This window comes from Diadema setosum, chromosome 21 (assembly GCF_964275005.1).
Source record: "Diadema setosum chromosome 21, eeDiaSeto1, whole genome shotgun sequence".
Taxonomy (NCBI): Eukaryota; Metazoa; Echinodermata; class Echinoidea; order Diadematoida; family Diadematidae; genus Diadema; species Diadema setosum.
In genome coordinates, this window is record NC_092705.1 from 4365318 (window position 1) to 4386548 (window position 21231).

The 21231-nt window shown below is 39.8% G+C and overlaps 2 protein-coding genes across 3 annotated transcripts; both read left to right on the forward strand.

Moving 5' to 3' along the window:
• Positions 1 to 1296: 1296 nt before the first annotated feature.
• LOC140244143 (large ribosomal subunit protein uL2m-like) lies at positions 1297 to 11416 on the forward strand. 2 transcript variants are annotated; one of them, XM_072323772.1, is made up of 5 exons: positions 1297 to 1330; positions 3880 to 4315; positions 6804 to 7052; positions 7858 to 8109; positions 9473 to 11416. In XM_072323772.1, exons 2-5 carry the CDS (start codon positions 3988 to 3990, stop codon positions 9622 to 9624), a joined length of 981 nt encoding a protein of 326 aa, XP_072179873.1. In that variant the 5' UTR covers positions 1297 to 1330; positions 3880 to 3987; the 3' UTR covers positions 9625 to 11416. The 2 variants fall into 2 exon arrangements, with proteins under 2 accessions (XP_072179873.1, XP_072179874.1); XM_072323773.1 differs by lacking the exon at positions 1297 to 1330 and having other exon boundaries at positions 3665 to 4315.
• Positions 11417 to 19845: 8429 nt separating this feature from the next.
• Positions 19846 to 21018, forward strand: LOC140244823 (allatostatin-A receptor-like). Its single transcript, XM_072324437.1, has one exon. It carries the CDS (start codon positions 19846 to 19848, stop codon positions 21016 to 21018), a length of 1173 nt encoding a protein of 390 aa, XP_072180538.1.
• Positions 21019 to 21231: the final 213 nt, after the last annotated feature.

The following is a 21231-nucleotide window of genomic DNA, read 5'->3' on the forward strand; positions in this document are numbered from 1 at the left end:
AATCACAACTTGTTTTATTGCTCAATTTTGCCTTGACACTTAATCTGGAGTACAGAACCAATGTCTTCTCGTAGAGTTGGTATAAATTTTTCACACTATCCTGGGATGTGTGCTATCAATCACTTTGCACAAGTGTTTCAGTGGTTCAAGACTACATGGATTGAGACGAAAGTATCATTTGAAAAAGGAAGTAAAAATCTCAACATAGAGACCATACCATTATCTGTATGAACACTGCATGTAACCTTTCACATTGACCCAGGTAAAGGTTGCATCAGAGTTCATGCTAAACACTGTCTGGCTAAGCGTTATGCATCTCATTCGTTATGATTGTTTTGAGACTCATGTCTTTAAATTTCACCACAGACATTCATTAATTTTTAGGTCAATTTTTATCCACTTTCTAGCTTGTTTATACGACTCCACAACTTCTGTATGGCCATTGTGATACGACTGTATTTTTATTGGAAATAAACCAACTAAAAGAGAATTCTAAAGGATGTCGTGTGGTATGTTGTTTTGTATTGCAGTCTTTCCAAGAAAAAATATCTTTACCTTGAAAGTTTTATGCCACTCCAGAAAGAGTAAATAAGCCAGAGACCAGCAAAGCTTTCACTTGGGCAATGATAGAAACGATAAGTATATACAAGGTATATGTAATGCTACTACTTGTGGACTTGTATTTGCATTTCATACCAATACCTTGAATCATCACTTATGTGGCCAAAAGAATACCCGGTATCTAAATATGTGCTGTATATTTTATGATGATTTTTTTTTCCTTCTAGTGGTACTACAACTTTCATTCTATCCTTTCCATTCAAAATTTGAATTAAAAAATGAAAATATATATATATTTTTCATTTTAAATGTTACATATTTGGTTCATTTGCTCTCATTTACAATTCTAGTAGAGCCAACTTGATCACAGAATATTGCTTCTTCTGAATTGAGTTAAAATTGAAAATCAACAAGTTCACATCAATGACACCAGTGGGTTGCAGTTTTGGTCTGTTTTGTTTTTTAGGTTGTTTGTTTGTTTGTTTGTTTGTTTTTTACTTTTGTTTGCTACCCTATTCTCGCAAGTGCGTAAATAAATCCTACACGTCTATGCATGCATGTAAGGACTAAGGTTTTGATATGTTCACAAGAGGCACCATGATTATTTATGGAGCCGGGTGCCCTCCATCCCCCTACCCCCCCCCCCCCCCCCCCCCCCCCCCCCCCCCCAACGTACCGCATATTGATAGTAGCCAGTTTATCCCACCGGCAGCGCGGCGCCGCCGTCCGTAACCGTGCCGTGCCAGTCGTGCGTAGACGCATCTCTCAGGTAGGCCTAAGTCTGCTCAGAATTTGTCAGAAGTGTGCACGTGTGTGAGTTTTTCAGTTGAATTTCTGTCTTCGTGTCTAGAAGAATGTTTAGCGCTTTGGTAAAGACAGGCAAAAGTTCGATTTGGTGTTACGATAGCTCTCCGAGTCTCCTGTTTTTTTGACTCGTGGACACCACACAGGTGCACAGTACAGTACACGAGTGCAACTGTGTTGTCCCATACATGTATATCTGTGTAGGCTTATACGTTTTAATTTATGTCTGTTATCCATTTTCGGTTTTCGTAGGGTTAGGTTAGGCCCTACCTAAGTAAAACTAAATGTAAAATAGTACATGTATGAACCCTGTCGCCGTACAAAAGTGTCGCCGTGCTTTTCACTGCTTCTTCTTCTTGTTGTTATTTGAATCTATGATAGCAAAAAACGGTAGAAAGGGAGGACGAAAGATGCTATGCTGTGGAAATCGGCCCCACCGCTGTATCAATCTCGCGTAAACGCCGTTTGGTGGGGCCGCATTCACGAGTATTATACTGTGGACAATGGTGGAAGGAAGCCCCACCGCCGTGCTTACCTACCGATGAACGCCACACGGTGGGGCTGAATTCACGAGTATAAACAGGCAAGCCGCCATCGTATTAGTACGGACACGCAGTGGTGGGGCCTATTTCACGAGTATGCCCAATTTATTTGGCGTTTATCATTCCTCGAGGAATATTTACGCCATACCTTTCTAGATCTAGAGTCTATTCTTAAAATTTCTTTAAATTTCCAAATTTTACCCTATATTATTTTCATTTTATTGCAAATAATTCAAAATTAATATATCATATCAAATCAAATAAATCTCCCTCACTGGCCTCGGTTCGAGTTGCCCAATCGACGATCATATTTTCTGGCCAGCCCGGCTCGGTACCTTGAGCAGACGTCTCGGCAAGGGGAGGACGGGCCGTGATTGGCTGTCCACCTGCCTAGGCCACTCCAATACACGAGAGGGGCTCGATCGGTGCTCGTGATTAATCGGGAGTATTTAATGCGAACTTTATCACAAATGTACATGAAATTAGAAAAACAAAACAACGCTAAGATATAAAGCAAACATCTGGGCTGTGTGCTGCGTCTGGTCGGGCTGTGCCTAGTTTCTATAGGTTATCTAGAGACTCTAACGAGACTACTGGTAAATTTACTGCATACTGTACTGACTAGAATCTAGATAATGTAGATTCTAGATTGTAATTTGTATTTTATGATCACTGCAGTGACAATGTTTACCATGTTTACAGTTTAGATCTAGACTAGACGTTGATAGAATTGGACTACCCTAGATTCTAGATCTAGATCTCACTCCTACTCATCTACTAGGTCTGGATCAGAATATGGATGAAAAAAATACATCCGCGACATCCGTCTTTATACAAACTAGGTCTTGAGTAAATTTAGAGTCTGTAAACTTGTAAACAAGCACAGCTGCACAGCCCTGTGGTCGAGTACAAATCGCGGAAAGACTTCCTTTTGAGACAGCCACCCCAACCACACTAGTACTAAATAAGTGCAGATCTATACAACTCTACCTAGCCTAACTTTGCTTGCGATGCGCACGGATGCACGCACTCACTTTTGGGTGGCTGTCTCAAAAGGAACTCTTGCCCAAATCGCAATACAAATTACCCACCAGTCAAAATAATCCCCATAAAACTAAATGTTAAAGGCTGTCCAGATTGACCAGAAAATACATACCAGTAATTAAAACATGGGCCTAACGTTAGAAACTTTATTTTAGTAACTTCTGGATTGTCTTATGTTTTCTAAAGTTATGGGAATAATTGGGATCTAGAACCCAGCTGGACAGTCCTGCTACCAGGACTATGCCAGGGGTGGTGGACTTTACTCTGTCACAATTGTTAGTTTCACTCAGCCTCTGCTCAGTGATTACTAAAAACATGTAGATCTACAATTGTACATCTACAGACAGCTTAAGTACTAATGTCTACAGTAACATGAATGCTATTTTGTCACACTGTCACGGCAGGTACAACCAGGTGTAAATAGAGTACCATACTACACAAGTCAACTTGTAGCTCAACCAGATGCCATGCAAAGCACAGCATTTCTGTGCAGCAACAGGGTAGTGGTGTGTAGTTACATGTAGTTACCACACCATGCACCACAGGCACAAGAAAACAAGTTCTGCAGTAAGATATTTTATGCCCAAAATTAGGCGACAATGTATGGCCATGGGTATAATACTTGCCTTATTATACTAGACATTAACAAACTAAAAAAAAAAAAAAAAAAAAGTCACTGCAGGGACCAACACTACAGAGAAATTTGGAAAAAAAAAAAAAAAAAAAAAACTTGTCTGACAAGCTCCTATGTGTGTAGAAAATTGTAGGTTTTAAAAACAGCTCGAAAAAGAACTCAAATTTCATATATGCGAACACATTTGGTTAGTACAGGTATGTTAAATACCATTACATTAGAAAGTGGTCTACTTGCCATCTAGATGCAAACTGGCATTAAATAATTGTCCAACCTGTTTCTCTCCCACCACAGATGTATCATCCACAAAGAACTTCCTTGGTCGAGTAGCTGAGGCTGCAGTGCTTGGGACAGTCAGTCACATAACATTTGGGCTTAGCAGTGCTCTGTCACAAATACACAATGACCTCTGCAGCGACTCTGACAAGGCTGTGCAAGGCATTCAAGGGTCTGGCCCTACTGGGCAGCGCCCGGGGCCAAGCCAGCACCCTCTGCGCCTCACATGCCAGTCTCCTCCCCTCCAGCTCTTCGCTATTACCCCAGAAATCCCTCCTGCAGAATTTGTCCATCAGAGCCCTGTCTCTGAAGACTCCAAGCATTGTGGACAGACCATTGCACAGGGAGCTGCACACCAGTCTTCCACTAGAAAGATTTAGACCGTGGAAGAACACTCCAGAGTACACTATCAGACCTCTCGGCAAGAAAAGGATTACCAATAGAAATCATACTGGTTTGTTACTCTTCAGAGATTCTTTGTTCTTCACCACATGATGATAATTCTATTCCATTCTTAGTTTCTGTTAGTATGATAGTATGATGTAAAGATTAACATACAATATAATCACATGTTGTGCCATGTAATATCAGGAGAGAAGCCTTTGAGAAGTCAAAGGATAACAGGAAATTTGTGGGGGGTTTTTCTCTTCATGCTAAACAATGCATGTACTGAAAAAAATAGAAGACATTTTATGATGTGTGTAGAATCAGGCCAATTGTGACCCGCGACAACGGTTTCAGGCAAAAGTCGCAAGAGCAAATTCCCTCCTAGGCGGGGTACAAAGATTTTGACCACTATTTTTGTCGATTTAGGTTTTTTGCAGAAATCGAATCTTTGGTATGTTTTCTACATCTACACTAAATTTCATAGCATTAGACTAAGTTTTTCCTATCGAAAATGGAATTTTAAGCACCCTATGTTGGATAGCACTCATCAGTTTTGAGCTTCTTTCGAACGCCGCGCCAATATCCCCAGTGTTGCTACGGCGCAGGGTTTCGCATGCGATTGGCTGGTGCGTCGCATACATTTACATAATTCGGCTTTCGGGGACACCAGTTGCAGCGTTTGGGGAATGCTTTGCCCACGCGTGCACGATTACATGCTCCATTGTTCTTGCTATATAGTGGTTCATATACGCTCGTTATACGTTCATATACCGCAATGTTCGACAACGGAAGTGAAACAAAAATCATGTAGCATGACATAACCGTGTGAAAAGAAAACTAGATATTCTCAAATTTGTCCACTTGTACATGTAGTAAAAATTATGACAGCATACTGACTCAATGGAAGGTAGATGAGAGGAAAGGAGCTGTCACATGTGACTAATTATATTCAAATATTACACGTCAAGATCGCACCAAACTAAAGAGTCGTGTTTGCTTATTTGTTTTAATTTGATTAGCACCACCGAACTAAGCAACATATGCATGTCTTGTAAAAGCAAAACAAACAGGAAGCGTGACCCTCGCCAGCACTACCAATTTTCTGCCTTCAAAAGGGTCGCCAATGATATAGACAAATCAACTACATGAAAACGTGATTTGTAACTGTGTGGATTCGCCACCGCTCCTGTTACATGCACACGGTCATGGCTTGTGGATGCCATTGCGTAATGCGTGCACCAAATACACATGTACATGTACACCATACAGCTGTACGTGCAATTATCGTATTCGCCATCTTGAAAGATGTTCTGTAAACAAACCCGAGCGAAACGCATTGTTTTTCGGCTCCATACGCTGAGCTCCGAGGACGGTGCCCGGGAAATTTGACTCTCTCAGTGAGCCAATCAGAAGGCGATGTGGTTGCTAGAGGCGGAGCTTAACATCGATTGGCACCATCGTACGGATGGGTGATTCTCCCCTCGCATCGCCTCTTGGACATTGTCTTTGAGAAAGAGGTGAATCTTCAAAGCCCGTTTTCTCGCAATTTTGTCAGGCTAACAACTTAAAAAGTGCATTTTATTTCTCTTTCTATGCCCACTTATGGTGCCGAAGAATACAAGTGTTTTATATCAATGCAAAGCTTAGGAAATGGGCAATGTGATTCAGTGAAAAAATTAATTTTCAAAATTCCCGACTTTTGCCTGAAACCGTTGTCGCCGGTCACAATTCTCCTCCTCTGGGTAAGTACTTTGTAGCATGCTATTACTGACACGACAGTAATTGCAGCAATGACACATACACGCTGAGAATAATGTTTGAACTTGTGCATACAAAAATCTATCAGGAAACTGACAGTAATTCTTAATCCTGGGAATTCATGCAGTTAAGGATACAACTTGCAATAATTTTCTTATAAATTCACACAATCAAGGACATAACTTGCAAAACTTGCAATAATGGTAATAATAGTATTATGAATAATAAATGAGGATAGTGTTTGCGTTACATTTTAAGCAAAAAAAAAGAAACTTTTGATGAAGTGAATTTGTTCAACACAATTGTACTGAGGCTTTAATTAATATTCCAAGCGATGGCAGTGCTGTCCCGTTGTCTTGCATACTGGACTTTGAAAAAGTAGGGGGAAGGATGAGTGTAAAGCACTTACAGTGCAAATGGGATAACTCGATTTGAGGACATTTAAATGCATGTATGTGTTTGCCGTTGTGTACACTTGAACCAAGAATTGAGCTGCATGATCTCGCGATTATCACGTCATTTGTCAATAGTCAACCCAATGCTGCACACTGGCAGTGGTCTGACGGTCCGGGACCAGTGGAAATCACTGTCAGACCAGTAACTTTTTCAGGAACATAGTCAGTAAAAGACACATAAAACGGGGTACCTACTGGTCTGACAAACAGGTCAGACCAGTAGGAAAAATGGGTTAGTGTGCAGCCCTGAACAACCTGAGACAATGTTCTGTGTTTGTGTTCTGTACATGGTGAAAAAGCCGCCTGAGTAGTTCATGTTTCCACTCTATTTCTGCACTGTAGGAAGAGTTACGGGTGGCAGGCGTGGCGGTGGGGCAAAACGACGCTACCGCATGATCGACTTTCACCGTGTGGGCCCCACGGAGGGGCCTCCGATGGAGGAGAAGGTTCTCAGCATCCTGTACGACCCGAATCGGACTGCAGACATAGCGCTGGTTGCTGGGGGCAACCGGAAGCGGTACATACTCGCCACGGCAAACATGGAGCCCGGAGACATCATCAAAACATCAGCGCACATCGGAAGAATGACTGGTGCGTCATAAATGTGCTTTGATATGTTTTTTGTACTGGGTTCCTATCTGTAATGCATGTAGTACATTTCTTCTTTTAGACCATGTCAGAAGGAGAGATAAGAGAGAAAGATGCAGAGATATGAATGAATAGATTGCCAGGCCAGACACAACGAGACAGACAAATGGACAAAGAGAGAGAGTGACAGACAGACACAGTAAGACATACAGAGAGGGAGAGATGATTATGTGTGCATGAAGAAATAACACTAGGGGAGACTGATTATCTTGAATGCCATCTCTTACAAATGTGATAACATGTTCATGTTGAGCAGTAAAGCGAAGACATTTCTGACCTTCTGTTACTGCATATGATTTATAGTAGAACTTGAAGTCTCTTTTTTTTTTTCTTTTTCATTTACATCAGTGCAATAAGGTTGTTACATATCATGAAGTCTTGTTGAAGATAAAGAGAGCCAGGTTTATTGTGTGATGCTGAGGATACATGTACTATGGAATAATATGATTTTTTTTTTCTAAATGCAGTGAACATTTCGTAACTTGTCTGATGGGAAGTTCCAGATATGTGATTTTACAAATATGACTTTATGATTGACTTGTTACTCTTTGCAAGTTTGAATGTGTTAGTATTTCAGTTAACCTGAGTAGGGTCTGAGACCGTGAGATAGTAGAGCTGCACTCAAAACAGAAAAGGCAAAAAAGAGAACAGCAAAAAGAAGTAATCTGTGATTTAAGAGCTTGTGTCAGTGGCGTCTCTGAAACCCAATGAATACGTCCTCAACCCTTGCTATCCTCGTCTGATGCAGTTGTCGCCAACGAGGGAGACGCGTATCCCCTGGGGGCACTGGCCATCGGCTCCTTGGTCCACTGCGTCGAGCTCTTCCCAGGAAAGGGGGCCGAGAGAGTCCGTGCTGGCGGCACATCGGCCCAGATCCTTCGCAAGGTTGGGGGCCAGGTGATTCTGCAGCTGCCGTCCAAGCTGCAGATCAGCGTTAGCGAAAGATGCATGGCCACGGTGGGCAGGGTGTCCGGGGACCAGCACAACAGGATGTTCATCGGTGAGAATCTGTCCTCTTCAACCCTGTAGGGCACAGGGAGGATGTGTCCTCCAAGCAGTTACAGTCAAACTTGTCTTAGCAACCACCTATCTATATTGGTCACCTGCCATATACGGCCACCACAAACAATTTACTCCGACAGAAAAAGCATGTTAAAGAACCCGTCTGTAGCGACCACCTGTCTATAATGGCCATTTTTTGTCTCGCTTGGGTGGCCGCTATAGACAGGTTTGATTATGATATCATTTTTAGCAGATGCTTGGTATAAGAGATCTGATATAATGAAATATATAGTATATGCACTTTTCTATGTGCCTTTTCAGCTCATTGTGGATGCAGATGTTATGAGTTCTGTATGGTTAGAAAGACGAAAAAGAAAATTACTATGTGGACATGACTGGATTAAAACAATATCATTCTTGTGAGAAAACGTGGCTGTGTTTTACAGCTTTTATAAATAAGCTCAGTCAAGGTCACTATATTTCTCACATGCGTGCTATACACCATGTGTGTCCACATGCCTCTTTTGTGTCCCTGATTTGTTGTGGCTACGTAGGACCATTCACAATGCTAGCAGCTCAGATTATGAGTACGCATGAGGGGATTATTGCCAGAAACATTATGTCATTGTAGGATGGGGGTTCAAAAAAGTAGTGTAGACTTCCCAAGGTTGGGTGAACACAATCCTTTTGGTCTTGTCCACATTATTTGGTCAAAGATGAATTTACAAAAAGTACTCAAGAGGGTCATTACCCCCAAGATAATTATGGTTTTGCATTACACACGTGTTTGGCTATTGTAGTAAGAAAATAGTACATGCCTAAGGTAATAAAACATGGTAGTGGTCCCAATGACCTTTTGTATGACCAGTTCTGTATCTCAGATGCATAGGTCAATTTTGAAAGGTAATCTGTCACACTCGCAGCCGGTCCTTTGATTGTCATAGTATGACACTGAAGTTTGCACATGGTGGTGCAATCCTATAGGTGTACAAATTAGAGCTGATGTTAAACTTGTAAATTGAGGGTATAAATGAAAAAAACAACTGCTGACACCAAGAAGTCTCTTCACCGTTCAACCCATAAAAATAGATCAAGATCATCTCCACTGCCTTCCTGACAAAGATTTAACTAAAATACCTGCAATACTAAAAGATGAATAAATGAATAAGTATTGAATTTTACTAAAGTGTATATTATATTGATCAGAATAAGAATGCACAATGCCATTCTTATCAGATGGTAAGTAAAAACTGAAATCTTAAACTCTGTGGATGATGACATGCCACACTGATAGTACTGGTAGCTTGGCAATGTCAATATTGAGTAATTATCATGTTTGCATCCGTCATTCTTCTTGGCAGGCAAGGCTGGGCGAAGCAGATGGTTTGGGCGTCGGCCCAGCAGTGGACTTTGGAAGAGGAAAGGAGGCTGGGCGGGGCGGAAGATCAAACCTCTCCCACCCATCAAAGTCTACATGGACCCCAACAAAAAAGGGACTCATATTAGTGTATGAAGCATCACAGACTACCCACATCTGAGGACTGAAAAGAGACTAGAGCAGGCATCCCTTTTCCTAGGAGGACAGCCATCAGCTACTGGTTAGCCTTTCCTCCAGACTGTCAGCTATTATTTGCTATCCTGTCTAATTTATGATAGATAATATCAGCAGGCAAGACTGACAAAAATCCTGAGAATAGCAACCAAAAGCTGGAAAGTCTGAACTGATTGGCTGACAGCATGGAGTACCAGGTCACCACACCTTGATGTTCAGAATGATACTTGCTTATGATGGATATGGATGCCGGTAATCAATTAATCTTGTCAGTAGCCACTAGCGTCTATGCTGTAAAGATGTTAATGGCTTTTCACAGCTATGATTTCCAGAGGGTTAATGTTTAACAGGCAAAAGATTCACCGTATGTTGAGTTTACCATTTGTAATTGTGGTTTTACTCACATTTTTAAGGGGAAGCCTTTGGTTTCCAAACATGGAAATGAGGAGGCATAAAAGCAGGGGTTGGGCATTGTGCAAGATATTGTTCAAACATTAACAGATGAAAGAGGTAGTGTTCAAACATTAACAGATAAAAGGGGTAGGAGTGGGGAAGATATTGCCACATCATTTTGGTTTGGTTTTCATGACACCTTAAAGGACAAGTTCACCTTCGTAAACATAAGGATTGAGAGAATGCAGCAATATTAGTAGAACATATAAGTGAAAGTTTGAGGAAAATTGGACAATCGATGCAAAAGTTATGAATTTTTAAAATGTTTGTGTTGGAACCGCTGGATGAAGAGACTACTAAGGCTCGTGATGTCATATGAGTACAACAGTATAAAGAAAATGTAAAGAAAATTCAACATATTTTCACTTTTTTCGCATAATAAAAGAGCACTTGACTTGCCTCTTTCTAAAGGCAATGGGAATAATATCACCCATAACATATGTCTGTAACGAGTCAAGGGAAAGTGTACTTTTTTCAAAAGATGAAATTTTGTGAAATTCTCTATATTTTCCATATATTGTTGTACGCATGTGACATCATACACTGCAGTAGTCTACTCATCCAGCGGTGACTGCTCAAAAACTTCAAAAATTCATAACTTTTGAACGGATTGTCCGATTTTCCTCAAACTTTCAATGATGTGTTCTACTAATATTGCTACATTCTCTCAATCCTTCTGTTAATGAAGGTGAACTTGTCCTTTAATTTAAAGGGATTGTATAGTTTTGGTTGAGACCTAATTTCAGGTTACTAAAATTTTTTGGTGAGATAACGAGAAACCTCTTATGAAATATGAAAGAGCGTGTCATTTCATGAGGAATTCAACGTTTATTTGATGAAAATTGGTTTTGAAATGGCTGGGATATCCAAAACAGAGCGATTCTAGTAAAGTGTGGGACCCACACTTTATTACGATTGCTTTGTTTTACTTTGTTTTTGGATGTTTCAGTCATTCCAAACTCGATTTTCATCAAATAAACTTTGAATTCTTCTTAACATGGTATGCTCTGTACTATTTTGTAAGTGTATTCTTGGTATCTCACAAAAAGTTAAAAGCCCAATTCTCATCTCCACCAATACTCTACTATCCCTTTAATGTTTCACTGAACATCATGTTAAATTTGCTGCATTGGTACTTAATTTACATGAGATTAGTGTGTGCTCCTAATACCCCTGATCTTGTCTCAATCACCTTAGTATCATTTGTTTCCTTCAACTCTACACCTGACTGACCTAGATGACACCTTGGCCCGAATTCACGAAGGTGGTACAAATGAAACCATGGTTTAAACCATGGACAAAAACCATGTAGCGCCAAGTGTCACATGGAATATTTCATTACGAAATCAGTAATTTCGTCGATGAAATGATTATTTTGTAACAAAATGACGACATTTTGTAACTAAATGAACATTTCGTCCACGAAATGATAATTTCGTTAACGAAACGAAATTTTGTCGACGAAATGACCAATTTCGTAACGAAATATTTCGTGCGACACTTGGCGCTCCATGGTTTTTGTCCATGGTTTAAACCATGGTTTCATTGGTACCACCTTCGTGAATTCGGGCCATGGTGTTTTGTATGGGGATATCAGATAAATTTGTCATGTGCCCCTGTGTTGTTGCTGTTGGCATCCATCCGTCTCGTGAGACAGTGGTATACACTGTGCGTAAGAACACCAGTTTATTTTTTGCTCGGGCATTTCCTGCAATGATTGAACAGGCCAATTCTCGAAGGGCAGTCTCTGCTACACTTGCTGCAAATGAAAGAAGTCGGCTGTGGAGATGTTGTGGGTATAGTAGGGGTGAAGAATTGGTAACCAGACCAATAAATATACTTCAATCACAAAGTGATTTTGTTCAAGAAATGATGATATTTTTCCTCTCTTTGCTCTTGTCTATTTCCTGAGTCATTTTTGACATGTTAGACCTTGTATGCAAGTTGAGCATGTCACTTTACATTGTATTTCTTTTCTTTATTCATGCGAAATAAAGAAATAGGAGAGATTTTTTGGCAGGCAACAGAAAACGTAAAGGCAACAACATTATTATCTTTTCTGGATAACATATTGGGATCTTACTAGTATCACTGTTTTGTAACAACTATTCATATTTCCATAACTTTCTTTTTTTTCCTTGTACATTTGGTTTAGATGAAAACTCTATCATATAGAATCTAAAATTGACATGGTAAAATGGTGTCACAGTGCGAAAGGTCTGTAAATGCGTTTTGGTTGACGCTGACATGAATACGTGAACATACACATTTTTCATTTATTGTACCATGATATGATGACAGTGGACTTTAAACTGGAAGCAAAAATATGATAGCTTTTAGGTTTTAGCAATGCATTCCAAGAAGAAAATGAAGTACAATTTTACATATAAAATAATGTACAATTGGTGACTACTCACAAGTGCGACAATACAGGATTTTGCACAAGATGAAAAATGAGATGCGCAATTCTTTGCTGTGGAGACTTTTGCCCGCGAGTCTATATGTTGTATGCAAGTACACTCAATACTGAACGTCTGCCTCTTGTCTGTGTGTGTGATTGGTGTGTGTTTGTTTTTTATGCTCCTTGACATGCACTGTGTCGTCTGCTGTTTCTGACCGTTCTTGAAAGCATACAATCAAACTAGGTGTAGTTACAATGATGGTTTATTAATGAGCAGTTTTCAACCAGGAGAGAATTTACGGTTGAAGCAATTTGATTATGTAATTACTAGTTTGGTGCGGAATGTCAAAGTAACTGATCATACCTGTAGGCCCATCAATCACTAACTTGCATGCAAGACTTGCAGCAAAATTTGCCTTTCCATCGTTGATACGAAAACAAACCAGGTTTTTTTAATCCAAATATGAAATGGGGTACGGTAATTTGAATACTGAATAAGTATTTTGGCCCTTGGGTAGCCTCTTGGAAAAACTTTAATGTCATGCACTGAGCATCCTGATGGTGATGAAGAGGAGAAGGAAATTGAATGGCTTCACTGAGATAAGCATAGGCATCCTTCTGAATGTGGAACCAATAAACGCCACTGCTTGTAGCGAAATATGTTTTGCCCGAAAATATGCACGTGCTTCGTCCTTTCTCTTCTGAACCGGTGGGCCTTGATGTCAGCTAAATATTTGTATAAAATCTTAAGAATAATAATGATAATGATAATGATAGTATTTGGTCTAACTGGGTCTCTAAAAAAAATATTAAAAAAAGGAGCCAATGTGGGCCTCGGGTTGAAAAAGGTTGAGAAGCACGGCTGTAGACTATACGCAAAATTTGATGCTGTACTGTATTTCCTTTGATTTGGAATTATTTCACCGTCTTGTTCACCAAAAGTGGTTTCAGTTTTTGAACTAATGAACCTCATTTCATTATCGGATTTGAGATTTTCTGTTGGTCCCATTCATGTTGACCTACGAACGGCAATATACAATACTGATGCTAGCAAGTTATGATAGGCAGGGGCCACGAAACGTATTTCAGAATGGGATGGGAGGGGGATAAGATAGATGGACCCCCCCCCCCCCCTTTGGTCTTCCATGTTCTCTGGAGCTGGGAATTGGTCTACTCATGATTGTGTTGATGAACGATGCGGAGCGTTCTTCTTGTCTACACCATCAGAGTCGCCTAGTGTATGCAACCGTGGTCAATTCTTGAATCCCCAATTTTGCAAGTACAACTGTAATATAGCGGTGGAGACTTCACATCATTTTTGTCTCGCCCACCGGAGGTGAAGGCGAGACTAAGGGATCCAAATGGCGTCCGTCCGTCGTCCGTCACAAATGTTAAAGTTTACCTGCAAGACTCTCTTATGATGCATAACTTGGCAACTGTTACAGCAATGGCAGCCACACTTGGGTGATAGAAGCACTAGGGGTATCTTCATGTTATGGTGTTGTCGGAGGTCATGTGATGATGTCAAAGGTCATTTGAGGTCATATATTAAAGAGTATGTGCAAGACTCTCTTTTCTATGTTAAAGTTTACCTGCAAGACTCTCTTTTGACAAATAACTTCACATAAGTTGCTTGGATTACAACCTAACTTGTTTCATAGATGCACTGGGGGTACTTTCATGTTATGGTGCCGTTGGAGGTCACAGGATAAGGTCAAAGGTCATTTGAGGTCATACGTTAAAGTTTACTTGCAAGACTCTCTTATCACACGTACCTCGACACATATTGCTACAATGGCAATCAAACTTGGATGATGGATGCACTGGGGGTACCTTCATGTTATGGTGCCGTAAGAGGTCACATGATAAGGTCAAAGGTCATTTGAGGTCATACGTTAAAGTTTACTTGCAAGACTCTCTTATCACATGTAACTCAGCACATGTTGATACAATGGCAATCAAACTTGGGTGATGGTAGATGTCTCTTGGGAAGTTGAAGGTAACCACAAGGTCAAAGGTCACAGACAGGGGTCAACGAACTTTTAGGGCCCCAATGTTAAGTTTTTAGGGCGCATTTCGTTTGTGGCTCATAACTTTTGATCCCTTTGTCCGTTTGTGACCAAACTTGAATGGAAGGTGTCCCTTGGGGAGGTGAAGGTCATCACAAGGTCAAAGGTCACAGACAGGGGTCAACAAACTTTTAGGGCCCAATGTTATGTTTTTAGGGGCGTTTTGATTGTGGCTCATAACTTTTGATCCCTATGTCCGTTTGTGACCAAACTTGGACGGTAGATGTCCCTTGGGGAGTTAAAGGTCATCACAAGGTCAAAGGTCACAGAAAGGGGTCAACAAATTTTTAGGGCCCAATGTTAAGTTTTTATGGCGCGTTTTGATTATGGCTCATTACTTTTGATCCCTTTGTCCATTTGTGACCAAACTTGGATGGTAAATGTCCCTTGGGGTGTTGAAGGTCACCACAAGGTCAAAGGTCATAAGCAGGTCAATTAACTTCTGGGAGTTATAAAATATATTAATTCCTTGTACGCGAATGGGCGAGACACAATTTGGTACTTGCCTTGTGTAAGGGTTTGACGCCACATAACCAGCAGCTCATGCATCTTTTGTTTATATACATTAATTTACAATTGTTCTGTGACACAGTTTTCCACAAAAAGATTTGAAGCAATATACATCTACCATCTTTCTCAGAACTGATTAATTATTGGAAAATTGAGCAAAGAAAATGGGATTCCATCGGGATTCGAACCCGAGACCTTCGGGGTACGATGTAGGGCCTAGTGACATCACAAATTTATAATTATACACACTGTACATACTCTACAAGTGGCTGAAAGAATCAAATTTCCAACTAGAATGTATATACATTGTATATATATAGTGCGAGAAGAAAAGCATTCGTGGACGTAGCTAGTGATCAACGTGTATGTTTATTGCCGAGCTTTCGGTCTCGTTCGGACCTTCATCAGGGCTGTGATGATCTCGCACTCTATGTATTGATAACGGTCATCGGCCTGTATCCGGGAGTCACACTCCAGTGGATCCAGTCCAGTGAGGACGGCAGTGCAACGTCCTGGACCAGAACATCTAGGTCACCGCAAAAGGATACGACAATGGCTCACTATAACACAATAAGGAGGAATCTGGCAACTCAACCATTTATACGCGCAACAAGACTACCTACTTGAATGTAAAGAAAGAGACATTATCCCTAAAGGCCTACTCCTGAGGAAATCACGCGCGCTCAGCTGCGATGATGACACAACCAGCGAATGGCGGACTACACTTTGGCTTATATTATTATTGTATGCTGTTATATAACTACTGATTCATTGATGACATAGTCATTATAGACTCACGATAATTAGATTTATATTGTTACGAGTGTAGCCATACAAGTGAGTCATTTTTGTATCATGACAGCCCTGATGAAGGTCCGAACGAGACCGAAAGCTCGGCAATAAACACACACGTTGATCACTAGCTACGTCCACGAATGCTCTTCTTCTCGCACTGAATATAGATAATGAAGGAGCTACACTGGTGCTGTACATGGTCGGGGACCCCTTCTCGCACTATATATATATATATATATATATATATATATATATATATATATATATATATATATTAAAATGAATTACACAAACGTTGAAAATCCAACAAAAGTACTGTAAATGCGAAAGTATAAAGTTATTACGTGATTGTTCGTGGTCACGAAAGGGCAGTATTGACGTCGAGAACTGACATCCTCGCTCAAAAAAAAAATGATAATAATAATAATAAGTGTATCTCAAAAAGAAACGAAATATAGTAATTATCTTCAACAATTCACCCTAGAGTCGATGATAGATTCTTCAATAGATAAACCGATCCAAAGAAGATTAAAAAGGGCAGAACAGTCTCTGGTCGAGATGCAACTGATATTCTCTACAATACAAATGATGGAAAATTCCCAACCACTGATGTCGGAAAATGCACGAATATAATATTGTATGAGCTAAAATTTTTCATCGATCTTGTGATGTGGTGAAATGAAGAAAGCAAAACTGTAGGTGAATTGGAAAAGATGTGATCACAAAGGTTTTACTTCTGTTGAAGACGAACGTTGCCCGGTTCTCTCTCCTTATGTCATGTAATGTTGTCTCCTGTATGTCTCATATTCTCTGTTTAGTAGATCTCCTTACAAATCGATTAGAGAGTTTCGTTCGGGAGATTGTTCGTTTGTGGTGGGTTTGGTTTTTTTTTTCGTTCTACCTGCCTTTCTGTTTGCTTCCTCTTACATAAAATTGATAAAGTGTCTTCATATTTTTCACCAAGGATGTATCTGCCGTCGTTTTAATGATACCAATATTAAAAAAAAAAAAATCGTATTTAAAAGCGATTTAATAGTACTGAGAATCAAATTAAAAAACGCCTTTTCGCCCTCTTGCATTTGCATGGTTTCCCTCAAGTCCATTTCCCCTCACTGATATGCACGGTACTTCTGTACTGTACATAAAAAGAAAAGGCAAAAAGAAGAACAGAGAGATTTTTTTTTTTAATCGAGTATTGATTTTTTTTTTTTTTTTATTCAATCATTTAACCAAGTATTAATCTTTTGATATTTGGGCTGACGCTGTACTATATATTGGTATACAGTTTGCAAGAAGAGGTAAAACTAATACTGTAGTATCTTTATCAGACTTTATCCTGCAAACGTGTTTCAACAGAAACGAAAACGCACACACTTATAATTTAGGCCTACATAAATGTGGGTATACACGTATACATAGAAATATGCATACATTAACATCTATTTGCATTTCGAATTTAAGAATATTACATCAAACTACTGCCAATACATTATTATTCAAAAGTTTTACTATGGAATATTGAGCCAAAATGAATCATATTGCAATGTTTTTGCTTAACCTGGATAGCAAAATCATCATAAGCATCAAAACAGCAAGACAGTTGATAACAGGGTGACAAAATGGTTTTATGGCTTACAACAGTTACTCTTTCAAAAATATTAGGCCTAATGTTGATAAAATAAAGCATACGGGTGTTGTAGCTTTAGTTCTGTACAGTTGTATAGTATATATATATTTACACGATCGAGGTGTATATATACATTCACATTTAAACTGAAGAAGTTGTTCATAAATTCTTATATAGTTGAATGAGTTATATTTTAATTAGCCTTAATTCTGAGCTCTCTTTTATATTCGTTATATTCACTCTTTTCTTTTATCTATTCCTTTCCTACATTATGTACATATACCTCGGTGATCCACCGCATCATGTGCCTCGCGTGTGCCGGTATAGACCCTTCATCTCTTCTCCTTTCTCGCCTTTCCCTGTCCTCTTGTCTCTTTCTGTTTCTTCTTTCAAAATAATTTCCTCTTTTCCTCTTTTTCCTTTACTGTGTTTTGTTTTTTTTTCTCTCTATCTCTCTCTTTACAAGAGAGGTTGCTTGTGTTTGCTTGTCCGTCTGTTTGTTTGTTTGTTTGTTTATATGTATAGGTCTGTTGTGTTGTACACCGATATATTATGTCTAGCTGATTGCTTTTTGATGTTATTTAGTCTTTTTGTCCACGAGGAGACTGCAAAATACAAGCTTAGCTTTTTAGCATGTCTCCTCCATTTCCTGCAACTTTAGTTTCAATTCAATTTTCATTGTTTACTTTGCTTTTGTGATGCGTAGTATTGTCAACTTCACGTATTTTTCTTTGTTACTACATTGCATTGATGATTGTGTTATTTTGTGTATGAAAATGTTGTTGGAAATGAAATAAATGAAATGAAATGAAATGAAATATATACATATATATATATATATATATATATATATATATATATACGATCGTTTATGTTCATAGCCATGATAACATCATAATTAAGGCCCAACCAACACGACCAACTGTTCGTCGATTGTTCGATGGTTGTGATGGTTATTCTTATTGTAGTTATATCGTAGTTTTATTTGGAACCTTTGTGTATGTACATAATGTTCCTATAGTTATTTATTTCATAGTTATATTCGTGTTTATTTCTCTGAGAGAATTTACTCATTTCTTATGGCCTCCAAGAAACATATGGAAAGAGGTACACTGTATTTATAAATCTCACTCAACACGAAATGTAACAAAGCAGAAGCAAATTTGCCGCTTTTACGGGAAACCTGTTAAGTTTCATCTCGTTTGCCTCTGTTCCCTCTCCCCCCCCCCCCCCCACCCTCTCTCTCTCTCTCTCTCTCTCTCTCTCTTTCTTTCTCTCTCTTGAAACTGAGAATGCACTAATTTCAGCAAGATATAACGGTTCTTTGATTGCCCGCCATTGGCCACGTTCAATGCGCATGCGCATGTGCATTTAAAGCACTTGATAACCTCACAGTTGGGCATTTTTAGCGTTACTTGCGCAGACATAGTTCTGCAAAATCAAGTTTTTCGGGAAACTGAAACGTTTACACGGTACGACTTGATACCTGCAGGAATAAATAGTCAGAACACAAGTCGTAAACAAGTGAGTATCATCATTTTCCCTCCAAAGTATATGATTCGGTGATGGTTTACCAAATGATTATCGTTATTGTCAACATTATTATTATTGTGTCTATTATTATCTTATAAATGAATAAATACATATATGCATACACAATTTTCGTATACAATATACCTCGATTCGAAAAGGATAAAAAGTTGGTCTGCGATACTGACCGTTACAATAGGTCAAATTTGCCAACGCTTGCGCTAGTACATCCACTGCATACACTGACCATATAGGATTACTACTCTCTGTTGATATCCAAGAGCTTTAGGAAACCAAATTTTAGCATTGTTTAGGGACAAGTATGTAATGACGGAATCGAAGCGATGTCGTTTCAAAAAGAACGTTGGGATGTCAAAAGAGAAATGATTATCAGCATGATTGAGTAGCGGAAATCACATTTCCAAGGAAATCTTCAGTCATCTGACTTTTGCTATGGAGAGATCATTCCCTTCTGGTAGATCTTTAGCAGGAGACACGATGACTGTTTATTGAAGTCTTTATTTCATCCTTTCTTTAAAGAAAGATCTGGTACCAGGAGCTTTATTAAGCAATATTCTACATTTCTCACTTCCATGTTTGTTTGTTTTCCCAGGAAAAAACGGACCATGACATTGTCCGCGTTTGCTACATTCACAAGTATTCAACTGGTAATGCTGCTTTCGTATTTGGAAAGAGTGGGAAGCAGTCGAACCATTTACAACGCCTCAAAATCAACCGGTAACGAAACTGATAGTACATTTTGGAAAACCATCCAAACTGAGTCGTATGATGGTACGATGTTTGAAGTAGACGTTACAACGCGGAGCCCTGGAGAAAGCTTCGGGAGCAGACACCGTTGGACGACATCAGTAGAAGAGCAATTGTCTTTAAATGTGGTGTTTCAGGACACTGTGGCGCCTCCCACTGACGTACTTTGGTCTGATACCAGCCCCATTCCCAACGTTAACACGTTGCCTGGATGGTCCTGGCAAGCCGTAGAGTGGTCCTGGTGGTTGATTCTCCAGATGTTCACCGCCATGCTGGGCATTGTGGGCAATTTACTTGTGATCATCGTCCTTTTCATCCGAAGAGAGCTGAGTCGTTCCACAGACACGCTGGTTGGTGCTCTGGCTGCGGCGGATCTGCTTGCGTCCGTCTTTATGATACCACTCCCTCAAGCACTAACGGTCCCTTCTTCATTTCTTGGACAGGTGTACTGCAAAGTTGTGCACTCCTCTATGTTTCTTTGGGTGTCATTTGAAGCCTCCACTTACACCCTAACGGCCATAGCTGTGGAAAGGTACATCGCGGTGGCTTATCCTTTCCATTTTAAGAATTTAGTAACTCGGAAGCGGGTCGTCATCGTAATAGTAGCGAATTGGATCCTGGGGTTCATGATCACGTCTTACGTATTCAAAGTCGCAAAACTTGATAAGTCCACAAATCACTGCGCTCCAGTAATCCTTTCCAAAGACGTCCAGATGCTCATCGGAACAAATTTGTTCCTAATGAACTTTTTGGTACCTGCCCTGATATCACTAACCATGCAGGCAATGACGGCTCACGTCCTGTTCCGCCAGTCCCTGGTATTCCGTAAGGTGGGCAATCAGGAGGGCCGATCGAACCCAGCGGCTAGACATTTAGCAGCCAGGAAACGCGTCTTACAGATGCTGTTTATTGTGATTCTAGTTTTCATCGTGTGTTTGGGTCCATCGCAGTGTTTTTACTTCGTCTTTAACTTAGGATTGCTACCAGACTCGTACTTGTTTAGCCCCTTACAGAAGGCATTAGTTGTTCTTTCCTTTGGGAACTCCTGCGCAAACCCGATCATCTACACCATACGTTACCCAGAGTTCCGCTCGGCAATAGGAGAGCTATTTTCTTTGAAGAAAGGAAAGGCGAGGGCAGCATTATTCAGTGAGAAAACAGAGGGAACATCTGCAAGATCTGTTGATAGCATTCATGCCTAGGCGTCTGATTATGTAATGTCGCGTAAAACTATGTATTTATAATATCTTATTTATATATGAAGAGTTTTATCGCAAAAAGAGCTAAGCACCATTTTAAATATTTCAAAGTAAGTCCATCATCAGATAGAGCAAAATTAAACCTTTCTAGTAATTCCTCACATGTGACATAGCAAGGAATATTCTAGAAGTTATGATTAAAATATCCTGCATTTC

Coding starts and splice junctions, on each gene's coding strand:
- LOC140244143 (XM_072323772.1), top strand. CDS start 3,988: ATGACCTCTGCAGCGACTCTGACAAGGCTGTGCAAGGCATTCAAGGGT. Junction 7,053..7,857: donor GCACATCGGAAGAATGACTG/GTGCGTCATAAA, acceptor CGTCTGATGCAG/TTGTCGCCAACGAGGGAGAC. Junction 8,110..9,472: donor GCACAACAGGATGTTCATCG/GTGAGAATCTGT, acceptor TCTTCTTGGCAG/GCAAGGCTGGGCGAAGCAGA.
- LOC140244823 (XM_072324437.1), top strand. CDS start 19,846: ATGTTTGAAGTAGACGTTACAACGCGGAGCCCTGGAGAAAGCTTCGGG.